This window comes from Carcharhinus amblyrhynchos, chromosome 14 (assembly GCF_965287045.1).
Source record: "Carcharhinus amblyrhynchos chromosome 14, sCarAmb.v2.hapA, whole genome shotgun sequence".
Classification (NCBI taxonomy): Eukaryota; Metazoa; Chordata; class Chondrichthyes; order Carcharhiniformes; family Carcharhinidae; genus Carcharhinus; species Carcharhinus amblyrhynchos.
The window spans coordinates 25,335,478-25,358,432 of record NC_137337.1 but is presented as its reverse complement, the minus strand read 5'-3'; the positions used below and the strand labels follow the sequence as shown (position 1 = coordinate 25,358,432).

The following is a 22,955-nucleotide window of genomic DNA, read 5'->3' as shown; positions in this document are numbered from 1 at the left end:
ATTTGTGTCCCAAAATATCATCATGTCCCAATTTCCCTGGCTGCAAATTATTGAATGTAAAGTTTGTTATACTGTGCAAGTATAACGGGCAGCACAGTAGCACATGGTTAGTACAGTGGTTAGCACTGCTGCTTCACAGCGCTGGGGACCGAGGTTCAACCCCCGTCTTGGGTCTGTGTGGAGTTTGCACATTCTCCCTGTGACTGCATGTGTTCCCTCCAGGTGCTCCACTTTCCCTCCCACATTCTAAAAGATGTGCTGGTGCAGTGACCCAGAGTGTGGTGACTAGGGAAATTTCACAATCACTTCATTGCAGTGTTAATATAAGCCTTGTGGCTAATAAGTAAATCAACTTAAATCAAGTAATAAACCTTTATCAAACAAATGTTATGTCAGAATTGCAAATTGAGTTTCAACATTTATTTTTCTTTTCATAACATTATGAAGCTTCCCAGCTTTCCAGACGGTCAAGAGGGGGATGATGATGATGATGGCTTCACACTTCAGACAAATCCAACTACTCCAACTTCAGTAATCTTTCCTTTGGCAAAAACACCACAGTGGAATCACATCAGCCCTCGAATGTTGGGACCCACTGATAGGTAACTAACGCAACAAAGAGGAATTGTATTATTGCCAGAAGATTTTATAACCTAGTAATAGAAGAATCCTGAAATACAATTGAATTGTGAGAGTGTTTGTACAATTTCTGATGTTTGCCTTCTTAATATTCATGCAAACATACTGCTTGGAGTTGTATAAACTTTTTATTGTGTCTCAAAATTAACTTCTTAAATGCTGCCATCTACCCTTCATTTTGGTTTGCATCTAAGCAATATTCCATAAGTGGCATTCATGTGACACTCTTAAACTTTGCATGACACTTTTCCATACAATCAAGAATTTGTCCTGGGGTATAAATGCAAATTCCAAAGCTTCATACCAACCTGGAGCATCATTGAATTGTCTTCATGTGTACACATCTTAAGAATATTTCTCTATGACATGTTGGAATAACCATTATTATTTATCATCTTTTATAGTGCTAATAATGACAAATATGTTTATCAACTGCAAAAAAAATGCAAGAAGAAGAATTGGCCCAAAGTCCATAAAAAATCGGTAGGAAACAAATGACTAAATTGTTTGTTTTAAGTAATAAAGAAGCTTTATAACTTATTATTTTAAGGCCAATGATTCTTATTTCAGAAACCTCCATTTTGCGTGACACCATATAGATCAAAATCATTGTGTTCAATAGAAGGTAAGAACCACTACACTTTCTGGTAGCAATTTCTCATTTCTGTTTCATCCCGCATGTATTTATGCAAATAGGAAAATGTGAAAGGGAGTTTTGTTTTTTAGTCTTTTCAATCAGAATTCCAATGACTTCATGGTAATTATCAATCACCAGTACATGCTGTATGTAGCAAACTTCTTGTAAGAGTGATTTTGATGGTTTTGTTTTTCATTTTTATCATAATTTTGCTAGTTTGAGTTCTGTATGTCCTCAGCAGTCTTCCTGCCACTCCATGTTTTTGTGGCTAGTGAAATCTAAATTCAGGGAGTTGGAAAGGAAAGCAACCTTCAAAGATGATAGAATTTAGGCAAAACCAACTGATGCAAACAATTAATATAAAATTATGCTTCGACGAGGAGACAAAAACATTCTTTCTTCATCCTTGTGGAATGTTCTGTACTCCATATTAATTTTTAATGCCAGTGTCGTTGCCAAATTGAATTTGATTAATGCTCAAATTGCAGCTTTGGTTCTGCCCTGCTACAGAAGCTAGTTTTAGATTTGGAAGCCTATTGGTACCAACGTAAGACAATGTAAACAGTCCAGCAGTACAAACTTATCTCTAGAACACTGCTAGTTCAGAGATACCTGCCATACAACCTAACTTCCTTTTTAGTAGATTAACAGACAATTGTTGCTAGGGGCAGCATGGTGGCACAGTGATTAGCACTGTTGTGGCACAGTGCCAAGGACCCAGCTTTGATTGCTGGCTTGGGCCATTGTCTGTGTGGGTTTCCTCCAGGTGCTCCAGTTTCCTCCCACACTCCAAAGATGTGCGAGTTAGGTTGATTGGCCATGCTAAATTGACCCTAGTGTCAGGGAGACTGGTAGGGTAAATACGTGAGATTGCAGGGATTGAATCTGGATGGGATTGTGGTCAGGGCAGACTTGATGGACCAATTGGCCACCTCCTTCACTGTAGGGATTTTATGATTCCATTGACATATAAACTTCACTATCTTCTGGAAATCAAATGGAAGCAATTGGTAAAGTTTTTGAAGAAATTTACTGGTTGAGCCAATTTTTATCTGCAAGGGATTACATCTCTGTGCATAGTAAGGTATTAAATATACATGTGTCAATCTCCTCATAATTTTGTGTTAACTGCAATAGCTTTTAAAATTAATGATTATTTTTCAGATGCACAGAAATCAAATGTAGGAAAGCTTTTCAAGAGTGAAGAAAACTCTCAATCAGATGATGACAAAGAGGACGAAGATTACTACTTTTCAGTTTCTGAATAGGTTTTAATTTATAATAAAAGTTAAACTTCCTGAAGTTGAAGTACCTAAATTGTAAGACCACATAATCTTGTTAAATTTGGATGTTGAAATCACATTTGTCATCCTGTTAAATATTTCAAAAGTTCAGGTTGTTCTTGTTGATGGTTTTTAAACACAATGAAAATGTATATAAATGTATAAAAATGCATACAGCAAGTTTTAAGTGTTTTGTAATGTTTGAACTATAAATGAATGATATTGACTCCAATTTAAACTTAATATTTCTTCAGCCTGTACTTAGTTCCTGTTGTCTTTACAGTGGAGGTTTGTAGTATATGTGCCTGAGTATTCTGAATGTGTTAAACATGTACTGACATTCTTCATGATCAGTTAGAAGGTGGAGGCATCTGAGTGTTATGATGCATCATGTAATGAGCTGTTGCTGCTGTTCCACAGCTTAATCCCATTTTATTTGCACCTAAAAGGAGCAGCATGTTTTGGACAGGATTGTTAATAAAACAATTCTCCCTAACCATCTTGGGATACATTCATATATTAATATTTCTTGACAACAAAATGGGATAGTTAGCCAAGCCAAGTACTCCTGATCTTTACCCAGTGCTGCACAAGTGCAGCTTGTGGGAAAAGTGTGTGACATGCAGGTATTAGTGGAGGATACAGCCAGACTTTGATATAATGCCCCATGTGAAATAAACGGTCTGCCAACATACTTTGCTCCACTCCCACTGACCATAATGCTATCTTCTTTAAAACTGAGAATTAAGGGCAAAGAAACATGATGTAGAAGCAGTTTTTGTTTTTTCTCACTACAGTTTGGACCCATTTCCTATGAATGCAAAAAGTGCCAGAATGAACTAATGCAACTAGTTGGAGTTGAGGGTTCATTAACCTTTTAAAGTTTATTTTTCTGCATTCATTGTTCATGTGGAATGAATTTAATTCATTAATTTTAAATTTAAAAGTTTTGTTTGCTTAATATTTTATCTATTGACCTTTTGTACATGTTCTGATAAACCAAGCACTTCAAGAAGATAGTTAACTGAAACCAGTGGTTGTTGATGGAGATATCATCCTCACCAGTTTTTGCAAATTAAATGGAAACAATTGATGAGATCGTCGAAATGTATTGGTTGAGCCCATTTTTAAAAAACGCACTGCACTTTGCATAACATTATAAAATAGCATTAACCTTATGTGCATAGTAAGGTATTAAAATGGGAATATATTGAAACTCTAAACATGCTGTGCCACAGTGGTAGGAGATGAGATAAACACTTAACCCTCCACTCACCCCAGATCGTGGGGACACCAAAGAAATGCTAAGTGATTGCCCACAGTGAGAGGAGAATTGCTCATGTATCTTGCCCTGATCAATTTCTGTGTGGAATCAGAGGATGATTGAGCTCATCTTTGTCAGAAGTGCAGTTTAGCGCAGAAAGGAAACGGCCTGAATGAGAATTGTTTTTAACATTGTAAATAAAAACTACTTGAGACTAGCTGTGACTAGATCTTCTGGTCATGCTGATTTATCTTTCAAAGGTTGATTCCAATAATCTGAATTCAAAAACCATTTAAAATGAGTCTTAAAAGATGTGTTATGTTTAGGTTATGCTGTATTCCTGGACTATTGACATTTTATGAAGAGGTGTTAAACCATGTTCAGCAAAGCTAGTAAATTTCATCTGCCATTGTAAATTCATTTCCTTCATATTAATCTCTCTGAATTCACTTGTCCAATGTAGCTGCTCCTTCCAGAATCCATGTATAAAATAAACCAAAAGTAGGCAACTTATTTAATTTGGACAATGAACACAAACATGTACAAAATACACATGCTTTAAGTACCAATAGATATTGAGGAGTGAAGTTGGTTTGGGATTAATTGACACCTTCAAAGGGGAATTGAAGAGAGATCAGTTGAATAGGAGTGAGGATTATAAAAATAAAGTTGGTACTTCTCCCACCCGTGGGTAATAAAGGGAGAATTAATATTTCTTTAGGTGTCTATTTCATTTAACAGGTTTTTATGTAGTTTTATTTAACTTTAAGTATAGGATTAAGATTTTAAAGTATAGATTTTTATTCCCCGAATACAAATGGTGGACAAGAGAGTCTCATCTGCCAAGGTACTATCTTAATGTTGATTGATATATGTATTTTCTAACATCCATGTGTGAAGACTGGCCTGAAGGAATTTTGCAGAAGCATCAATTGTTCTAAGTCCTTATCCCAACACCAATCACAGGATGTGAAAACCTGGCATTTTAATTGCAAAAGACTTTGCATGAAAATTGTTTCATACCATAACTGATGGTTTCAACTGTTTTTAGTTTTGAAAGTCATCAAGGCTACAACGTATGTCATCTCATCCTGAAAAACTTGGTTCACTGTGGAAAAATATTCTTCTGATTGGTCATAAAGGAACGATTACATATTAAGAACCTGTTTTAAAAAGTCAACTTTCTGTAAAGCATCTAATATCCTTAGTAGATAAATTCCAGTTTATTCTGAATACTTTAATAAAGATGTTCTGTATCTTTCTACTGTTTTTCTGTAAATAAATGCAGAGCAAAGTATGTACTTATTTTATGGCCTGGGTAAGTTCCTCTTTTGGAGAGTTGGTGCAGACTTGATGGGCCAAATGATGACCTCCTTCACTGTAGTGGTTCTATGGCGTCTAAGGTAGTAAGATTCAATATGCTTGCCTATTCTTCAAAATGAATTAACCTGAATGGCAAGAAACACTTGTTAATTTCTCAGGTTGAGATGACCTTTCACCAAAGCTGATTCTTCATTGAACAAGAACTCAAAATGGGTTGAGGTGTAAAGGCATCTCATTAAAATGCAAGGTCTAAATTGATTCCTGAGGGAAGTGTACAGAGGAAATATCATTTGTTAAGGATTCTGTGTCCAAACAAGTGGGTCACCAATGAGGTAATACTGACCGAGCAGAGAACGAATCTGCTTGCAAGGCTGGAGTATTGTGGGATGTGGCTATGGAGGGATTTAAACAGAGAGTCTTGAGTTCATTTAGGTGATGGGAGGAGTGTCACTCTTAAATGCACAGAAGAAAATATCACCAAAGCAAATTCCAAATGTAATTTGGTGCAAAACTGGACAGAATGGAAAGTCCAGATCTTGCTTCATCCAACCTGGAATTGTCTATTGGAAACAGCACAGTGATCATACAAATCATCAGGCAAAGACTGGACTAAATGTGTTAGAGGAGGTTGGGATGTAGAACCATGTCAAAAATTATAACAAGTATGAGAAGAAAAGCTGTAAGGCAGCCCAGAGCTGGCAAACTGAAACAATACGCCTTCTGTTCATTTTCAACAGGTGCATATTTTATCCTCTACTCTGATGGCAATTCTGATAAAGGGTCATCCAGATTGAATTGTTAGCCGAGCTCTGACAAAGGGTCATGCAGAATCAATGTTAGCCAAGCTTTGACGAAGATTCATCCGGAGTCACTGTTGACTCTATTCTCTCTCCAACGATGCTGTCAAGGACTTACCTTGCATTAAGTTGATCTTTCTCTACACCCTAGCTATGACTGTAACACTACATTCTGCACTCTCTCCTTTCCTTCTATATGAATGGTATGTTTTGTCTGTACAGTGTGCAAGAAACAATACTTTTCACTATGTTTACAATAATAAATCAAAAAATAAGACGTGAAATTTTCCAGCAGTTTCTGTTTTAGAATCCAGTATTCACGGTATTTTGCTTTTATTTTATCAAGTTTTCATTGTTGATCCAAAACGGTTACATTTGAAAGTATGTGCTTGGAATATGTGTGGGAGTGGGGTAATTAAACAGTTGCATGGCAATTCTCTATCTACTCCATTTCTGTGTCCCACGAATATTGCAAGTACTGCAGCAGTAGTTCCCGGAAGTACTTGCGCAACAGAACCACTGAGTTAAATACAGAGGACGTCGCCCAGTTTGTGCTGTACCGACTGGCGACCTGGCTGACTGCTTCCTGCAATGGGAAATGGGTGAGTGTCTGTCCTGCAGGACTGTGTAAAACCTGCTCGCTGTAACTCGCTTTCCTTATTTATCTTTGCTGGGTTTCTTGAAAGGACACGTTTAGAGCGAGACACAGTGATAGCTTTAAAAATAACCTCGAAATAATGTTTGCGATGAAAGCATTGCGAACCTGTATGCCCGCGTTCTATCGTTAATCTGCGCTTTTGTTTGGAACAGGAGGTGCTTGTTGCTGCTCTTTTGCATTTCTTGTGGTCTGATTGTGTCCAGCCGTGGTGTTTTCCCAGAACCAGACCAAAATGTCAAGTAAGTGCCTAGATTTATCTCGTGGCTGCTTATTATGTCAACCCAATTGAATTATTCCTATACTTTGACTTCCCTTTGAATCTGACCTGTCTCTGTAATTCTGACTCTTTGATGTTTGGGAGCAGCTTAATAATTATCCGCATTTTTCTCCAGTAAGACGAAAGTGGGGGTAATTTCGTACTGTAGGCCGGGATCAGTCCGACAAAGATGTAGTTCCACCAATGCTTTAACATATATATGTTCTATTGACGTTCTACATTTAATTTGCTTGTATTATTTTAGTCGTTTGCAGCCACGGTAGTTAGAGTCTTCCAATTAACTATTGTCCGTATATCTATGCTCATGTTGAATAATTTATCTGTTGTTGCATTATAAATTACATTTTCACTATCAATTACTAAACGCGTGGGGGAATCTATGAAATATACTGAGGCCACATGAACATCCTTCCATCCTCCCGTTTAATGCTGCTTCTGCAATTCTTATGCCTAAATCACAATTGGGAGCAGCCATCGCAGCTGCCTATTTAGGGCTCTTCACTTTAGATCCCCGCATCTTTCAATTGCAAAAATGCTAGGCATCTGAACTCCCACTTACCTGATGAAGGAGTAGCACTGGGAAAGCTAGTGGCGTTTGTTACCAAACAAACCTGTTGGACTTTAACCTGGTGTTGTGAGACTTATTACTATGTTTACCCCAGTCCAACGCCCACATCTCCACATCATGACTGCAATCTGAGTAAAAGCAGAAATGCCCCAGCGGGCCAGGAGACAGGCTGTAATTTTACATCCTTGAAGGACAAGACTCATGGAACAGAATTCTCCTTTGGCCTCAGGCAAGATTTTAGGAGGCTCGCCCAAGCGAAGTCGTAGGCTTAAACCTTCCAGTCTCCAGATTGAAACTGTTCGGCTGGACTCTGAGAATCCTGACATTGGCTCACCTGAGTGGGAATTGCCTGGGAAGCCTCAATTTCCAATCAGCTGTTTCCTGGGACTTTCTATCAACGCTTCCAATTCTGAGTTAGCGTTGAAGACTTCTTAGAGATGTAGAAGTTTACAGCATGGAAACAGCTCCTTTGGCCCAACTTGTCCATGCTGCCCCTTTTTTTTTTAACTCCTAAGCTAGTCCCAATTGCCCTCTTTAGTTATCTTACCCATGAAACAATCTAAACAGTTTTTAAAATATTATATTGTACCTGCCTCTGGCAGCTTGTTCTAGGCACTCCACCCTCTGTGAAGAAATTGTCCCTCTGAACCTTTTTGTATCTCTCCCCTCTCACCTTAAACCTGTGCCCTCTAGTTTCAGACTCCCCTACCTTTGGGGAAAATATATTGACTATCTACGTTATCTATACCTGTCATTATTTGATAGACCTCTATAACATCACTGCTAAGCTTTAGTCACATTATCATTTATCACATTAGTTGCAGCACAGAAGGAGTCCTTTCAGCCCATGGGACAGGATGTTCCAGCCCTGCTAGCCCCAAGACCAGAAAATCCTGCAGGATGGGAAAATTCTGCCCATGGTGTCTGCGGTGTCACTCCATGTGAGAAATCCATTCAGTGCCATTTCCCCACCTTCTCCCCACAACCCTTCATATTTTTCCTTTTCAGGTAGCAGGCTAATATCTTTTTGGATCTGCCAATTGATCCACCAAAGTATGTTCCGTAACTTTAACTTGCTGCGGGAACATTTTTTTTTGTCCTGTATCACTTTTGCTGCTTATGCCAATTACCATAATCTGGACCCCCTCATCTTTCACAAGCAGGAACAGTCTCTCTCTCTCTCTCTCTCTCTCTCTCTCTCTCTACTCTGTCGAGACCCCTTGCAATTTTGAATACCTCCATCAAATCTCCTCCCTGCTTCTCTCCTCCAAGGAAAACAGTCCTAACTTCTCCAATCGCTGTAACTGAAGTTGACATCCCTGGTACCCCTGCTGTAATGCCTTCATATCCTTCCACTAGTGCAATGCACAGGACTGGATGCAGTATTCTAGCTGAGGGTGAAATAGTATCTAACACAAGTTCAATGTAACCTCCTTGTTCTTGTATTCTATACCCCTATTAATAAAGCCGAGGATGCTGTGTACTTTATTAACCATACTCTCAACCTGTCCTGCCATCTTCAGTGATTAATGCACATGTGCACTCAGATCCCTCTGCTCCTGCAGAGTTATATCCTTTATTTTGTATTGTCTGCTACAGTTCTTCTTACCAAAATGAATTACGTTTCTCTGCATTGAAGTGGGGAAGCAATTGCTGAGTGGTATTATCGCTAGACTGTTAATTCAGAAACTCAGCCAACGTTCTGCGGCCCTAGGTTCGAATCCCGCCACAACAGATAGCGGAATTGGAATTCAATAAAAAATTTCTGGAAATTCTGAAAATAAGAATCTACTGAGAACCATTGTCAATTGTCAGAAAAACCCATCTGGTTCATTAATGTCCTTTAGGGAAGAAAATCTGCTGTCCTTACCTGGCCTACATGTGACTCCAGAGCCACAGCAGTGTGGTTGACTCTCAACTACCCTTGGGCAATGAGAGATGGGCAATAAATGCTGGCCAGCCAGTGACACCCATGTCCCACAAATGACTAAAAAAGAGTTTATCTGCCACTTGTCTGCTCATTCTACCAATTTGTCTTTGCCTTTTGAAATTCTATTCTATCCTCCTGGCAGTTCACAATCCCTCCAAGTTTCATATCATCCACATATTTGAAATTGTGCTCTGTACACCAAGGTCTAGGTCATTCATGTATATCAGGAAAAGCAAGTGTCCCCGTACTGACCTCTGTGAAACTCCACCACTAACCTTCCTCAAGCCTGACTGACATCCTTTAACCGCAGTTCTCCATTTCCTGTCACAATGTCATATCGACATTGCTACTGCCCCTTTTATTCCATGAGCTGTGACTTTCACAAGTTTTTTGAACAGTGCTCTAATCCCTATAATGCAGAAGGAGGCCATTTGGCCCATTGAGCCTACACCAACAATCCCAACCAAGCCCTATCCCCATAACCCTACACATTTACCCTGCTAATCTCCTAATGTTAAGGGTCAACTTAACATGGCCCAGTCCACCTAACCTGCACATCTTTGGAATGTAGCAGGAAACTGGAGCGCCTGGAAGAAACCCATGCAGATGCAGGGAGAACATGCAGCCTCCACACAGACAGTTACCTAAGGCTGGAATTGAATCCGAGTCCCTGGTACTGTGAGGCAGCAGTGCTAATCATTGTGCCACCCATAACCACTGTTCCACCCTTTGGAAGTCCGTTGATCACATTGCCCTCATTAACCATCTTTGTCGTTTCTTCAAAACACACCAGCATGTTTGCTAAGCCTTCATTTCCCTGGCCATTGTCCCTCCCTTTCTAAGCTGACCATTTGGCAGCTAATGCCATAAAACAGCGGGAAAAGTGTCCAACCTCCCTGACTACACCACTGCAAGAGAGCTGTCCGTGGCATGCTGCACCCTGCGTTTCTTTGAAAGCTGGGCTCAGAAGATCCAGGCCAACTTTTTAGATCATGATGATCCTGTCATCAGTCATCTCTGTTATTTTAGCTGAATTTGGTTCTTTAATTTGTGTGATTTGAATACTAAAGGTTGTATGATCCAACATACACCACTGGTTAAATGATTTGTATAATGACATTTTCCTCGTGTCTGTGTGGGTTTCCTCCGGATGTTCCGGTTTCCTCCCACAGTCCAAAGATGTGCAGGCTAGGTTGATTGGCCATGCTTAAAAATTGCACTTAGTGTCCTGAGATGTGTAGGTTAGAGGGATTAGTGGGTAAAGATGTAGAGATATGGGGGTAGGACCTGGGTGGGATTGTGGTCAGTGCAGTCTTGATGGGCCAAATGGCGTCTCTCTGCACTGTAGGGTTTCTATGTTTCTATAATGAATTTACTGTTTTCCTGCAGCATTCCTACTGGCTGGATACCTGTAGGGCGAGTATTGGCCTCTGATCAAATACTGCTCACTTTTGCACTGAAGCAGCAAAATACTGACAAACTCCACAAACTACTGGAGCAAGTATCAGATCGACATTCTCCCAAATACGGTAATATGCAGAAAACATTATGTTTCTTCTATGGAGTTTTATACGTTAGAAATGGTCTTTAGGATTTTCTGTGACAAGCTTGTCCAGTATATTCTGGTCCTAAACACAACCCCCAAGCTCCTTAAGTCTTCACATATTTAAGTGGAGGAGGAACATTTCTTTATACTTGTAAAACAGAGCTTCCAGCAGACTTGTGATAAAGTAACAGGGTAGGAGCAGATCTGAGGAATCAAGGAATTTCCTAACTGGAGTCTGTGAAAGCTAAACTGATTATTTTTAAAGTCTTCAAATGTTTACAGGCAAATGCATCACAATATCTTTTTTAAAAAGAGTCTTCCTATAGTTATTCAGTGGCGACAGTTTCTTTAGCTCTGTTAGTTATTTTGACTTTTGAGTTTAAAATGGGATCCATTACCTATAAATTGGGAGGGGGCGTGCGTGGATTTGGCTTGAATTCTGAGGTGATTCTGCTGTACCAAATTCTGCAACTTCTCTGAAGAAGTTACATCCTCAGTGAGAAGCCCTATGACTTGACACACCTACGTGTTCAAAATACTTTTCCCGTAATTTCCATGTCAATTAAATGTACAGCTCTGGCTATTCAGGAATCTGTAAAAAGCTGTAGGAAATTGTGGGTATTCATTACAGCGGGGTTGTGTGGCGGAATGGTAGGTATTGAATGGGGTACCTCAGGAGTTCGATACTATTGTTTTCATTTACGTAAGTGATACGGATTCAGAAATTCAATGTATAATCATCAAATTTAAAGATAATACCAAACGAGGAAGGGCAGTGGGTTCGGCAAGCACAACTCAAATAGAATTAATCGGGCAAAATTTTTTTTAAATGGGCAGGAAAATAGCAAATGAAGCTTCAAGTAGACAAGTGTAATGCGCTACAGAAAGGAAGGAGGAATAGATGAGTCACAGAAAGCTAGCATGCAGGTACAGCAGATAATTAAGAAAGCGAATGGAATGTTGCATTTATAGCTAAAGGAATAGAATATAAAGGTAAGGAAGTATTGTTGCAAATATACAAGGCATTGGTGAGGCCACACCTGGAGTATTGTGCACGATTTTGGTCCTCTTATTTGAGGAAAGATGTAGTGGCGTTGGAGGTAGTTCAGAGGAGGTTCACTAGATTTGATTCCAGAGATGAGGGGGTTTGTCGTACGAAGAGAGATTGAACGGTTTTGGCCTATACTCTTTGGAATTTAGAAGAATGAGGGGAACTCAGATTGAGGTATACAAGATGATAAAAGGTATGGACAAAGTAGACGTGGAGCGGATGCTTCCTCTTGTGGGGCATTCTAGGATGAGAGGTCACAGTCTTGGGATAAGGGATAGCAAATTTAAAACAGAGTTGAAAAGAAACTACTTCTCCCAAAGGGTTGTCAATCTGTGGAATTCGCTACCCCAAAGTGCAGTGGATACTGGGACAGTGAGCAAATTTAAGGAAGATTAGATTCAATTGGTAATGCGTTGAAAGATTATGGAGAGAAAGCAGGAAAATGGAGATGAGCATGTCAGCCATGATCAAATGGTGGAGCAGACTCAATGGGCCGAATGGCCTAATTCTGCTCCTATATCTTATGAACTTGTAGATGGCCTGGATACAGCCAGGAATTACATTGAATTTGATTAGGGGTCTTGGTAGATTCCATGCTGAATTTGTCCAACCAATGCAGAGCAACAATCAACAAAGCCAAAAGATTGAACTCCATGGCCAAAGAAGTGCAGTTGAGGTCAGGCATTAATGAACGAACTTTACAGTGACTTTCTAATGACCAAGAAAGACATTCAAACACTACAGGTAGTGCAGAAAAGAGCACCATGACAGATCCTCAATGTAGAGTTTTGAGTTGTGAACAAGAGCTAGTGAGCACATTTCTAAACTCATAAAAGATCATTTTAGAACAGATCTCAGGAAACATTTCTTCACATGGTGAGTGACATGTGGAGTAAACTGGTAATGTGATAGAGCCAAAAAGCCTGTGATAATTTCAGCAGCAATTGCATTAGTTGGGATGTTGACTGGGGGGCATGGTGGGTCAGATGATAGGAATTCTGTGAATGGAGGAGTTAAGATGGACGAAGTGGCTTCCTGAAACCCATATTATCCTAGCATTCTTTTTGTCCGTATTTCATATTTCCAGTTTTTAATTTCTTGTTTTTATTTGTAATGTTTAAGTGTTTTGTACCACCTGAGAAAGCAAGGCTCCCTTTGGAAGCATCTCAAATGTGAATAGTTGACTGATTCCAACCTAAAATTTGTGACTGATTCTTAAAGGTTATTTAGTAAGAATCACTGCGACTTTGGCTGATTTGTTGCAAAATATTTATTTAGATTGATAGTGAGTTGCTGTCTTGTTATTCCCTAGGTAAATACCTCTCCTTGGATCAGTTATCCAGTCTGATTCAACCTTCAGAAGCAACGCTGAAAACTGTATGGACGTGGCTAAGGGATAATGGTGTACAAAACTGTTCCACAGTCCAGACTTTAGATTTCTTGAAATGTTTCATGTCTGCCAGGTGAGAAGACGTCTGTGCTGTGGAATGTTTGCTACTTGTCTTTTGAGGCTTAAGTTTGTAAGTATTTATGGGAGCTATACCCAGCTATTATAAGGAGTAAGTTTCTCAGGACATTAATTTGAGAGTTACACACAAAGCACATGCAGAAACCTTTATGAAGGCACACATACATTTTAAGAACAAGCCTGAACAAACTGTATTCATCAACAACTCAGTTAGCTGCAGTCTCCTTGCTACAAAAATTAAGGATTGGTTTCACAGGATCTGCTCATGTGACAGCCCTGTGATGCACTGCTGCCCCAGGGTGCCAGGGATCCTGGCTCAATTCTGGCCTTGGATCACTGTGTGGAGTTTGCACATTCTCGTGTCTGCGTGGGTTTCCTCCGGGTGCCCTGGTTTCCTCCCACACTCCAAGGATGCACAAGTTAGGTTCATTGGCCATGACAAATTAGTGTAAGGGGGATTGGAAGGGTAAATAAGTGAGGTTATGGGGATGGGGCCTGGGTGGGATTATAAGATCATAAGAACATAAGAAATAGGAGCAGGAGTAGGCCATCCAGCCCTTCGAGCCTGCCCCGCCATTCAATAAGATAATGGCTGATCTGTTGTGGCTCAGTTCCACATTCCCGCCCTCTCCCCATAACCCTTAATCCCTTCGCTTATCAAAAACCCATCAACCCGCGTCTTAAAAATATTTAGCGAGGCAGCCTCCACCACTTCAACGGGCAGAGAATTCCAGAGATTCACCACCCTTTGAGTGAAGAAGTTCCTCCTCAACTCCGTTCTAAACCGCACCCCCCCCCCCCTTTATCTTGAGGCTGTGCCCCCTAGTCCTACTGTCCTTTCTGAGCGGGAAGAGTCTCTCCACCTCTATCCCATCCATCCCATTCATCATCTTATATGTCTCAATGAGATCTCCCCTCATTCTTCTGAACTCTAACGAGTACAAGCCTAGTTTATTCAGCCTCCCCTCATAGCTCAACCCCCTCAACTCCGGCATCAGCCTAGTAAACCTCCTCTGCACTCCCTCCAAGGCCAAAATATCCTTGCGTAAGTGCGGCGACCAAAACTGCACACAGTACTCCAGCTGCGGCCTCACCAGTGCCCTATACAGCCGCAGCAAGACCTCCCTACTTTTATATTCAATCCCCCTCGCTATGAAGGCCAGCATCCCATTCGCCTTCCTGACCACCTGCTGCACCTGCAGGTTGGGTTTTTGCAACTCATGCGCAAGGACCCCGAGGTCCCTCTGCACCGTCGCCTGCTGCAGTTTTTCGCCACGTAAGTAATAGTCCTTCTTACCATTATTCCTACCAAAGTGGACCACCTCACACTTGCCAACATTAAATTCCATTTGCCAGTTCCTGGCCCATTCGCCCAGCCTATCTAGACCCTTCTGCAGACTCTCCACACCCTCCACACAATTTTCCCTTCCACCAATCTTGGTGTCATCAGCAAATTTCGACAAAATACACTCGGTTCCCTCCTCCAGATCATCTATATAAACGGTAAATAGCTGAGGCCCCAGCACCGACCCCTGGGGCACTACACTAGTCACCAACCGCCAATCCGAATAGCACCCATTGGCCCCCACTCTCTGCTTCCTATTTGACAGCCAATCCTCTATCCACGCTAACACCCTACCCCCAACTCCATGGCCCCTTACCTTCTGCAATAACCTCTTGTGAGGTATCTTGTCAAACGCCTTCTGAAAATCAAGAAAGACCACATCCACCGGCTCGCCTCTGTCCACTGCCCTAGACACATCCTCATAGAACTCCAATGAATTCGTCAGTGAAGGCTCAATTATCGTCAGTGAAGGCTCAATGGACCATCCCTGCACTGTCGGGATTCTACGTGCAATCCGGAGGATGGCTTCTGTGTTGATCCAAAAATGGAAAAACCAAAATTGGTTGCAGCCCTGCTAATGAGATTGAATAGAATGCCGCTTGTGTGTGCCATCGAGTTCATTTCGAGCGGGCAGTTAGAGAAATAAGTGAACCGAGGAGCAGAACTACATGGCACGAACCAAACACGTGGCTTTGGTTTTGCTGGTATTCAACCAAGAGAAGTTTGGCTTTGAGTTCAGGGACTGTTTATGGTACAAATTCATGGAATTATTCTGTTATTTCAGCACTGCTGAGAAGCTTCTGACTGGATCAAAGTTTATTCGTTATACTGACGGCCATCGCACCGTAATACGATCACCGGTTAAGTATGAAATCCCTGAAGAAGTGGCGAAACACGTTGATGCTGGTGAGCTTTTAGCCAATATCGCTTTGGATAGTGTTGTCTGTAAATGCGAAGAGTTTGATACATGGCATTCTACCCCTTTTCTGACTGGTTAGAATGTTTTAGTTGGACTGATGTTTTTGAAGGCTGTCAGCTGTCTGATTCGGGAATCTCCTAACCAAGCTTCTGAAAATATTCCACACAGGTGGGCTTTCTGGTTGGGAGTGTGGAATAGTTATCCTCTTCATAGAATCCATGCAGTGCAGAGGAGACCATTTGGCCCATCAGGTCTGCACTGACTGCAATCCCACCCAAGTCCTACTCCCATAACCCCAAGTATTTACCCTGCCAATCCCCTGACACTAGGGTCAATTTAGCATGACCAATCAACCTAACCTGCACATCTTTGGACTGTGGGAGGAAAGCGGAGTACCCAGAGGAAACCCACGCAGACATAGGGAGAATGTGCAAACTTCACACAGTGACCCAAGAATGGAATTGAACCCAGATCCTTGGCGCTGTAAGGCAGTAGTGCTAACCGCTGTGCTGCTTCTAAAAGATAGAACATAAAATTTACCTAAAAAAAAAATGCCCTTTTATCCATTCGCCATATCATTCATCTCATTCTCAATTACTTACAATTCACTTCTTTTCCGATGTCCCTCTCTTTGACTTTAGCAATTATTTATTAAAATCTCTGCTACTTTTTTGATTATCTTCTATAAATTGAGGATCCGTGACATCCTTAAACGACCAACATTTTTCTTTTAAATTGAATATTCTTATTCTGTAACTTTTGTTACCTTTTGTGTGCTGATTTTGCCTTCAATTTTACCTTCGTTAAATTTTCCTTTGAAAAGCCAGCCTAATCCAATTTATTTCTTGTCCTCATATTTTCCCATTCGAGTTGCATCTTAAATCTTGTCACCTTGTGGTTGCTACTCATCCACCTATTTTTTTTTTTGAGACTAGTAATCAGACCTAGCAACACATTCACCTTTGTAGATCTGCTAACAGATTGTTGGAGGAAAGATATGATTTCACTTCTTTCTCCCAGCTCTGACCCAGTCGATAAGGGGATAATTCAAATCATCTGGAACAATAATTTGGTTACCCCTCCTTGTTTCTTTAATCTGGCTTCAAATTGATATCATCAATCTATGGTATTTTCTAAAGTACTTTCCCCAGTTCAATTTCTAAATATATATCTCTTCCATTCATGCCCAAATATACGCAGTGGGTGCACCAAAGTCTGTCGTAATTTTGTGCTACAACCAGTACGTGCAATTGTCTCATAATCCTTCCCTGAAATAGCTATTAAGAAGCATGACAGAACAAATCAAGAGTGTTTCCCCACTTGCCCTCTACTTGGCACCTACCATGCACTAACACAAGGCCCTAGTGCACTAATGCACCAGCTTGCTGCCAAAGCCCATCCTTTCTGAGTTATTTTCCCCTCCATTCAGTTCACTTTTCACAGCAGCTCTGTTTCAGCAAAATTAGGGAGATGGTCACATGTCACTGGGCTAGCAGTCCAGAAGCCCAAGATAATGCTCAGGGGACATGGGTTCAAATCACACCTTGTCAACTGGTGGAATATAAATTAATAAAATCTGTAATTGAAAGCTAGTCTCATTGTTACTATCATCGCTTGCCGTTAAATTGCAGGGCAGCGCAGTGGCAGATGGTTAGCACTGCTCCCTCATGGTGCCAGGGGCCGAGTTAGATTCCCGGCTTGGGTCTCTGTCTGTGTGGAGTTTGCATGTTCTCCCTGTGTCTATGTGGGTTTCCTCCGGTTTCCTCCCACAGTCCGAAAGATGTGCATTGGCCATGCTAAACTTTACCTCAGTGTACCCCAAACAGGCGTTGGAGCATGGCATCTGGGGAATTGTCACAGTATTAATGTAAGCCTATTTGTGACACTGATAAATAAACTTGAAAATCCATCTGGCTCACTCATGTCTGAGGGAAAGGGAATCTGCCTCCCTTACTTGGCCTCCCTTAGTTGTGACTCCAGACCCTCAACAACATGGTTGACTCTTAACTTCCCTCTGAAATGGCCTAGCAAGCCACTCAGTTCAAGGGCATTTAGAAATGGTCAACTAATGCTGCAACCAGTGGCGCCATATCCCATGAAAGAATAAAGAGCAACATTTTGCATTTACATAGCTGCGTTAATGTCCAGCCTGTCCAAATATATGGATTGAAAATGTTGGCAGGAAATATTGCTTTCCGGTGGTAAGTTGTATTATTTTTTGAAATATTTATTATAGTTGGAGGTGTGCATCGATTCCCTTTGAAAAATACTGTAATAAGCAAGGCGTGGAGAACTGGCCAGCGCAGAAAAGCAGGCTTCCACTTGGGAGTGACACCCAGTGTGGTGAGGAAACGATATAATCTTACTGCGAATGACGTTGGGTCTCATGCGACCAGCAGTCAAGCTGTGGTGCAGGTACGCTGTTAACTATACCCTCTCCGATATGATCCCCTACACCTCCCAGTTGTCTATTTGCCGAAGTGGTATTTTGCACAGAGAAATGCGAATGCCATCTTGTGAGGAAAGGGACCTCACCAAGCTTCAGACAGCGGTGATCCTTGAAATATTTGACTATATTCAAACTATATTTGAGTATGAATTTGGGAACAGAGAGATAAATAAAATTGTGGTTGAGGAGCCAGAATTGAAAGCTTAAAGTTTATTTATTAGAACATAGAACACTACAGCACAAACAGGCCCTTCGGCCCACGAGTTGCGCCGATCACATCAACACCTATCTATAACCCCCAATCCCATAAAACCCCATATACTCATCCAGAAGTCTTTTAAAAGACCCCAGCGAGTTCGCCTCCACCACCACTGACGGCAGCCGATTCCACTCACTCACCACCCTCTGAGTGAAAAACTTACCCCTAACATCACTTCTGTACTTTCCTCCCCGCACCTTAAATCTGTGTCCTCTCGTAGCGACCATTTCAACCCGGGGAAATAGCCTCTGAGAATCCACCCTATCCATTCCTCTCAACATTTTATAAACCTCTATCAGGTCGCCTCTCAACCTTCGTCTCTCCAGGGAAAAGAGACCCAGCTCCCTCAACCTAACTTCATAAGGCATGCCTCCCAGTCCAGGCAACATCCTTGTAAATCTCCTCTGTACCCTTTCAATAGCTTCTACGTCTTTCCTATAGTGAGGCGACCAGAACTGCGCACAGTACTCCAAATGAGGCCTGACAAGGGTCTTATAAAGTTGCAGCATTACCTCCCGACTCCTAAACTCAATCCCTCGATTAATGAAGGCCAGTGCACCATACGCCTTCTTGACCACCTCTTCCACCTGCGAGGCCGATTTAAGAGTCCTGTGGACCCGGACCCCAAGATCCTTCTGCTCTTCAACACTACTAAGACTCCTGCCCTTGATAGTGTACTCGTTCATCCCGTTGGTTCTGCCAAAATGGACGACTATGCATTTATCCGCGTTGAAGTCCATCTGCCACTTCTCCGCCCAGTCCTGCATCCTATTTATGTCCTGCTGCAACTTTTGACATCCTTCCAGACCATCCACAACACCACCGACCTTCGTGTCATCAGCGAACTTACTTACCCATCCCTCCACTTCCTCATCCAGGTCATTTATGAAAATGACAAACAGCAAGGGTCTGAGAACAGATCCCTGGGGCACTCCACTGGTGACTGACCTCCATTCAGAAAAAGACCCATCCACAACCACTCTCTGCCTTCTGCAGGCAAGCCAATTCTGGATCCACAAGGCCAAAGGCCCTTGGATCCCATGCCCTCTCACCTTCTCAAGAAGTCTTGCATGGGGGACCTTATCAAACGCCTTGCTGAAGTCCATGTACACCACGTCCACGGCACTTCCTTCGTCAATGTGTTCAGTCACATTATCGAAGAACTCAACTAGGCTCGTAAGGCACGACCTGCCCTTGACAAATCCATGCTGACTATTCCTGATCATGTCAAACCTCTCCAAATGCTCGTAAATCTTGTCCCTCAGAAGCCTCTCCATCAGCTTACCAACCACTGAGGTCAGACTCACCGGTCGGTAATTTCCCGGGCTATCTCTGTTCCCTTTCTTGAAAATAGGGACTACATCCGCAATCCTCCAATCTTCCGGAACCTCTCCCGTCTCCATTGACGACGCAAAGATCATCGCCAGGGGCTCTGCAATCACTTCCCTCGCCTCCCACAGTATCCTGGGGTATATCCCATCTGGTCCCGGCGACTTATCTATCTTGATAGAATTCAAAAGTTCTAACACATCCTCCACCTTAATATCCACAAACTCAATCTTTTCCATCTGCTGCAAATCCGTAGCAAAATCTCCCAGATCAGCTTCCACCGTGAATACTGAGGCAAAGTACTCATTAAGCACCTCTGCCATTTCTTCTGGTTCCACACAGACCTTTCCCCCTTCACCTTTTATAGGTCCTATCCCTTCTCTTCTCATCCTTTTACCCTTCACATATTTATAGAAGGCCTTGGGATTCTCCTTAATCTTGCCCGCCAAGGTCTTCTCATGACCCCTTCTGGCTCTCCTAATTTCCCTTTTAAGCTCCTTTCTACAGTCCTTATACTCCTCAAGATCCTTAACCTCTCCTAGTTCCCTTAGTTACAAATAAGGATTACATTAACGCTGCAATGAAGTTACTGTGAAATTCCCCTAGTCGCCACAGTCTGGTGCCTGTTCGGGCCAATGCACCTAACCCGCATGTATTTCAGAATGTGGGAGAAACTGGAGCACCTGGAGGAAACCCATGCAGACACAGGGAGAATGTGCAAACTCCACACAATGACCCACGACAAGAATTGAACCTGGATCCCTGGCGCTGTGAGGCAGCATGTGCTAACCTCTGTACTACCATGCGTCCCCAGTGGAAGGCTGTTGATAATGAGGAAAACAGTAGTATGGTTCAGAGAGTGGGAGTTCAAAGGTCTGACAGATAAATGGGCAATGTGGGCTGCAGTGTAGGGTTAGGGATTCTCCATAGCTGGTGGGGCAAGGCCACGCATGGCCAAACCAGTGTGAATTAAGCAAGATTGATGTGCTGGTGAATAACCTAATGAAGTACAACAGGGCATTTTATACATTTATTTATTTGGTCTTTGGGAAGTGAATTTCAAATATGCGCTTCATACATTTTCATTAAACTGGCTGGCTGTAATAAAAAATGATGAACTGAATTCTATTTTGCAAATTAATTGGATCAGTTATTTTATCCTGCAGTTCCTGGAGCAATATTTTCACCAAATGGACCTCGTGCTGTTTATGAAATTATTTGGTGGCAGCTTTCCGCACCACACTAAAGTCGATAAAGTGATTGGACGCCAAGGAGGGATAAAGGCTGGATTGGAGGCCAGTCTGGATGTGGAGTACATCATGAGTACCGGTGCAAACATAGCGACCTGGGTCTTCAGTAATGGGGGTAGGTAGGCTTTTATTGAATTTCTGGCTATAACCTTTTATCTACCAGTGTGACTGATTAACCACACTATCGCGTGGCCTTGCTAAGGCAATTGTATTTCACTACTTATTCAGCCTAGCATGAATCATCTGGTATTTTCAACCATAGTGACTTTGGCTTGCTTAGAGTAATGAAGTCACATGATACTTCTGCTTTTGCACAGATTGTGACAGAATCAGCTGAGTATTGGTCAATATGACCTAAATTTCCTGGTCAGTAGAAATGCTGGGTATTGGTCACTTTGGCCCCGATCTCCAGGTCCTTAGCAATGCTGGGCATTACTCACTTTGGCCCCCTCTTACCCCGAGCTCAACACGAGACTTTCAGAGTGTCTCAGGCAGAGCAATCGGCAATCAGCCCGTTGGAATTTGAAACTCCCCAGGCAATTACAGCACACGTATGCACTTCAGAGTCCCAATATGCATCATTGACCTAATTCCAGACTCCACATTTTGGACAATTTAAAGTTTATTTATTAGACACAAATTGGCTTACATTAACACTGCAATGAAGTTACTATGAAAATCCCCTAGTCGCCACACTTAAGCGTCAGTCTGTGAACACTGAGGGAGAATTTAGCATGGCCAGTGCACCTAACCAGCACGTCTTTCAGACAGCGGGAGGAACCCAGAGGAAACCCATGCAGACACGGGGAGAAAGTGCAGACTCCACACAGACGGTGACACAAGCCAGGAATCAAACCCGGGTACCTGGCTTTGTGAAGCAGCAGTGCTAACCACAGTGCCACCATGTTGTTAGTGACATAAAGTTCATGTTTATTTGTTAGAAGTTTGTTTCTATTAAGAAAAAAGTTAAATTCTTTCCCCAATAGTTTGCTTCGTGTAACAAATTATTTTGTAAGTAAAGTTTTTACAGTTAAGAAATTTTGGCTAGAAGAAGAAAAAGTATTGTTGGGGGGAGGTTTCCAGTTTTTATTATTTTTTTTTTAACTGTTTCTGCAAGAGAAGTGTCTGTGTACAACCTTCGTTGTATGGCGTTGTCATTGTTTGCTTTTTTTTGAAAAAGAATTTGGGTGTGTTGTAAAAGTTGTGAATCTGGTCAGATCAAAGGAGTGTGACCTTTTCAGCCTTGAATTTGCTTTATAATCAGTCACTGGAAGAAGTTGATGGGCTTGTGGGAGATTAATATTAAACTCAATAGGGACACATAGAATTGCCAGAGAAAACAGCAAGCCTGAGGATTGGGAACAGTGTAGGTGTCCAGATCACCAGCAACCTGATCTGGGGACCCCCCCCCCCCCCTGCCGACACTATAGTTAAGAAAGCCCATCAACACCTCTATTTTCTCAGAAGACTAAGGAAATTTGCCATGTCAGCTACAACTCTCACCAACTTTTACAGATGCACCATAGAAAGCATTCTTTCTGGTTGTATCACAATTTGGTATGGCTCCTGGTCTGTCAAGACTGCATGGATCTACAAAAGACCATGAATGTAGCCCAATCCATCACACCAACCAGCCTCCTATCCATTGACTCTGGCTACATTTCCCGCTGCCCCCGCAAAGCAGCCAGCATAATTAAGGACCCCACGCACCCAGGACTTTCTCTCTTCCACGTTCTTCCTTAGAGAAAAAGATACAAAAGCCTGAGGTCACGTACCGACCAACTCAAGAACAGTTTCTTCCTTGCTGCTATCAGACTTTTGAATGGACTTGCATTAAGTTGATCTTTCTCTACACCCTAGCTATGACTGTAACACTACATTTTCTCATGTCCTTCTCTATGAACAATATGTTTTGTCTGTCTAGCGTGCAAGAAACAATACTTTTCACTATGATAATACATGT

The 22,955-nt window shown here is 41.9% G+C and overlaps 2 protein-coding genes across 3 annotated transcripts in view; both read left to right on the top strand.

The window, feature by feature from the left end:
- Positions 1 to 5,084, top strand: part of mis18bp1 (MIS18 binding protein 1) — a 52,133-nt gene extending 47,049 nt beyond the window's left edge. For both annotated transcript variants that reach the window (XM_080202472.1, XM_080202471.1), the window contains exons 14-17: positions 448 to 602; positions 1,044 to 1,122; positions 1,210 to 1,264; positions 2,441 to 5,084. In XM_080202472.1, the coding sequence (XP_080058598.1) occupies positions 448 to 602; positions 1,044 to 1,122; positions 1,210 to 1,264; positions 2,441 to 2,544 (393 nt within the window). In that variant the 3' untranslated portion in view covers positions 2,545 to 5,084. The remainder of the gene's footprint in view (positions 1 to 447; positions 603 to 1,043; positions 1,123 to 1,209; positions 1,265 to 2,440) is intronic.
- Positions 5,085 to 6,456: 1,372 nt separating this feature from the next.
- tpp1 (tripeptidyl peptidase I) overlaps positions 6,457 to 22,955 on the top strand; it is a 32,438-nt gene continuing 15,939 nt past the window's right edge. Inside the window, exons 1-7 of the mRNA XM_080202470.1 lie at positions 6,457 to 6,545; positions 6,754 to 6,840; positions 10,766 to 10,905; positions 13,286 to 13,436; positions 15,571 to 15,692; positions 17,942 to 18,120; positions 20,909 to 21,107. Coding sequence (XP_080058596.1) covers positions 6,535 to 6,545; positions 6,754 to 6,840; positions 10,766 to 10,905; positions 13,286 to 13,436; positions 15,571 to 15,692; positions 17,942 to 18,120; positions 20,909 to 21,107 — 889 coding nt within the window. The 5' untranslated portion in view covers positions 6,457 to 6,534. The remainder of the gene's footprint in view (positions 6,546 to 6,753; positions 6,841 to 10,765; positions 10,906 to 13,285; positions 13,437 to 15,570; positions 15,693 to 17,941; positions 18,121 to 20,908; positions 21,108 to 22,955) is intronic.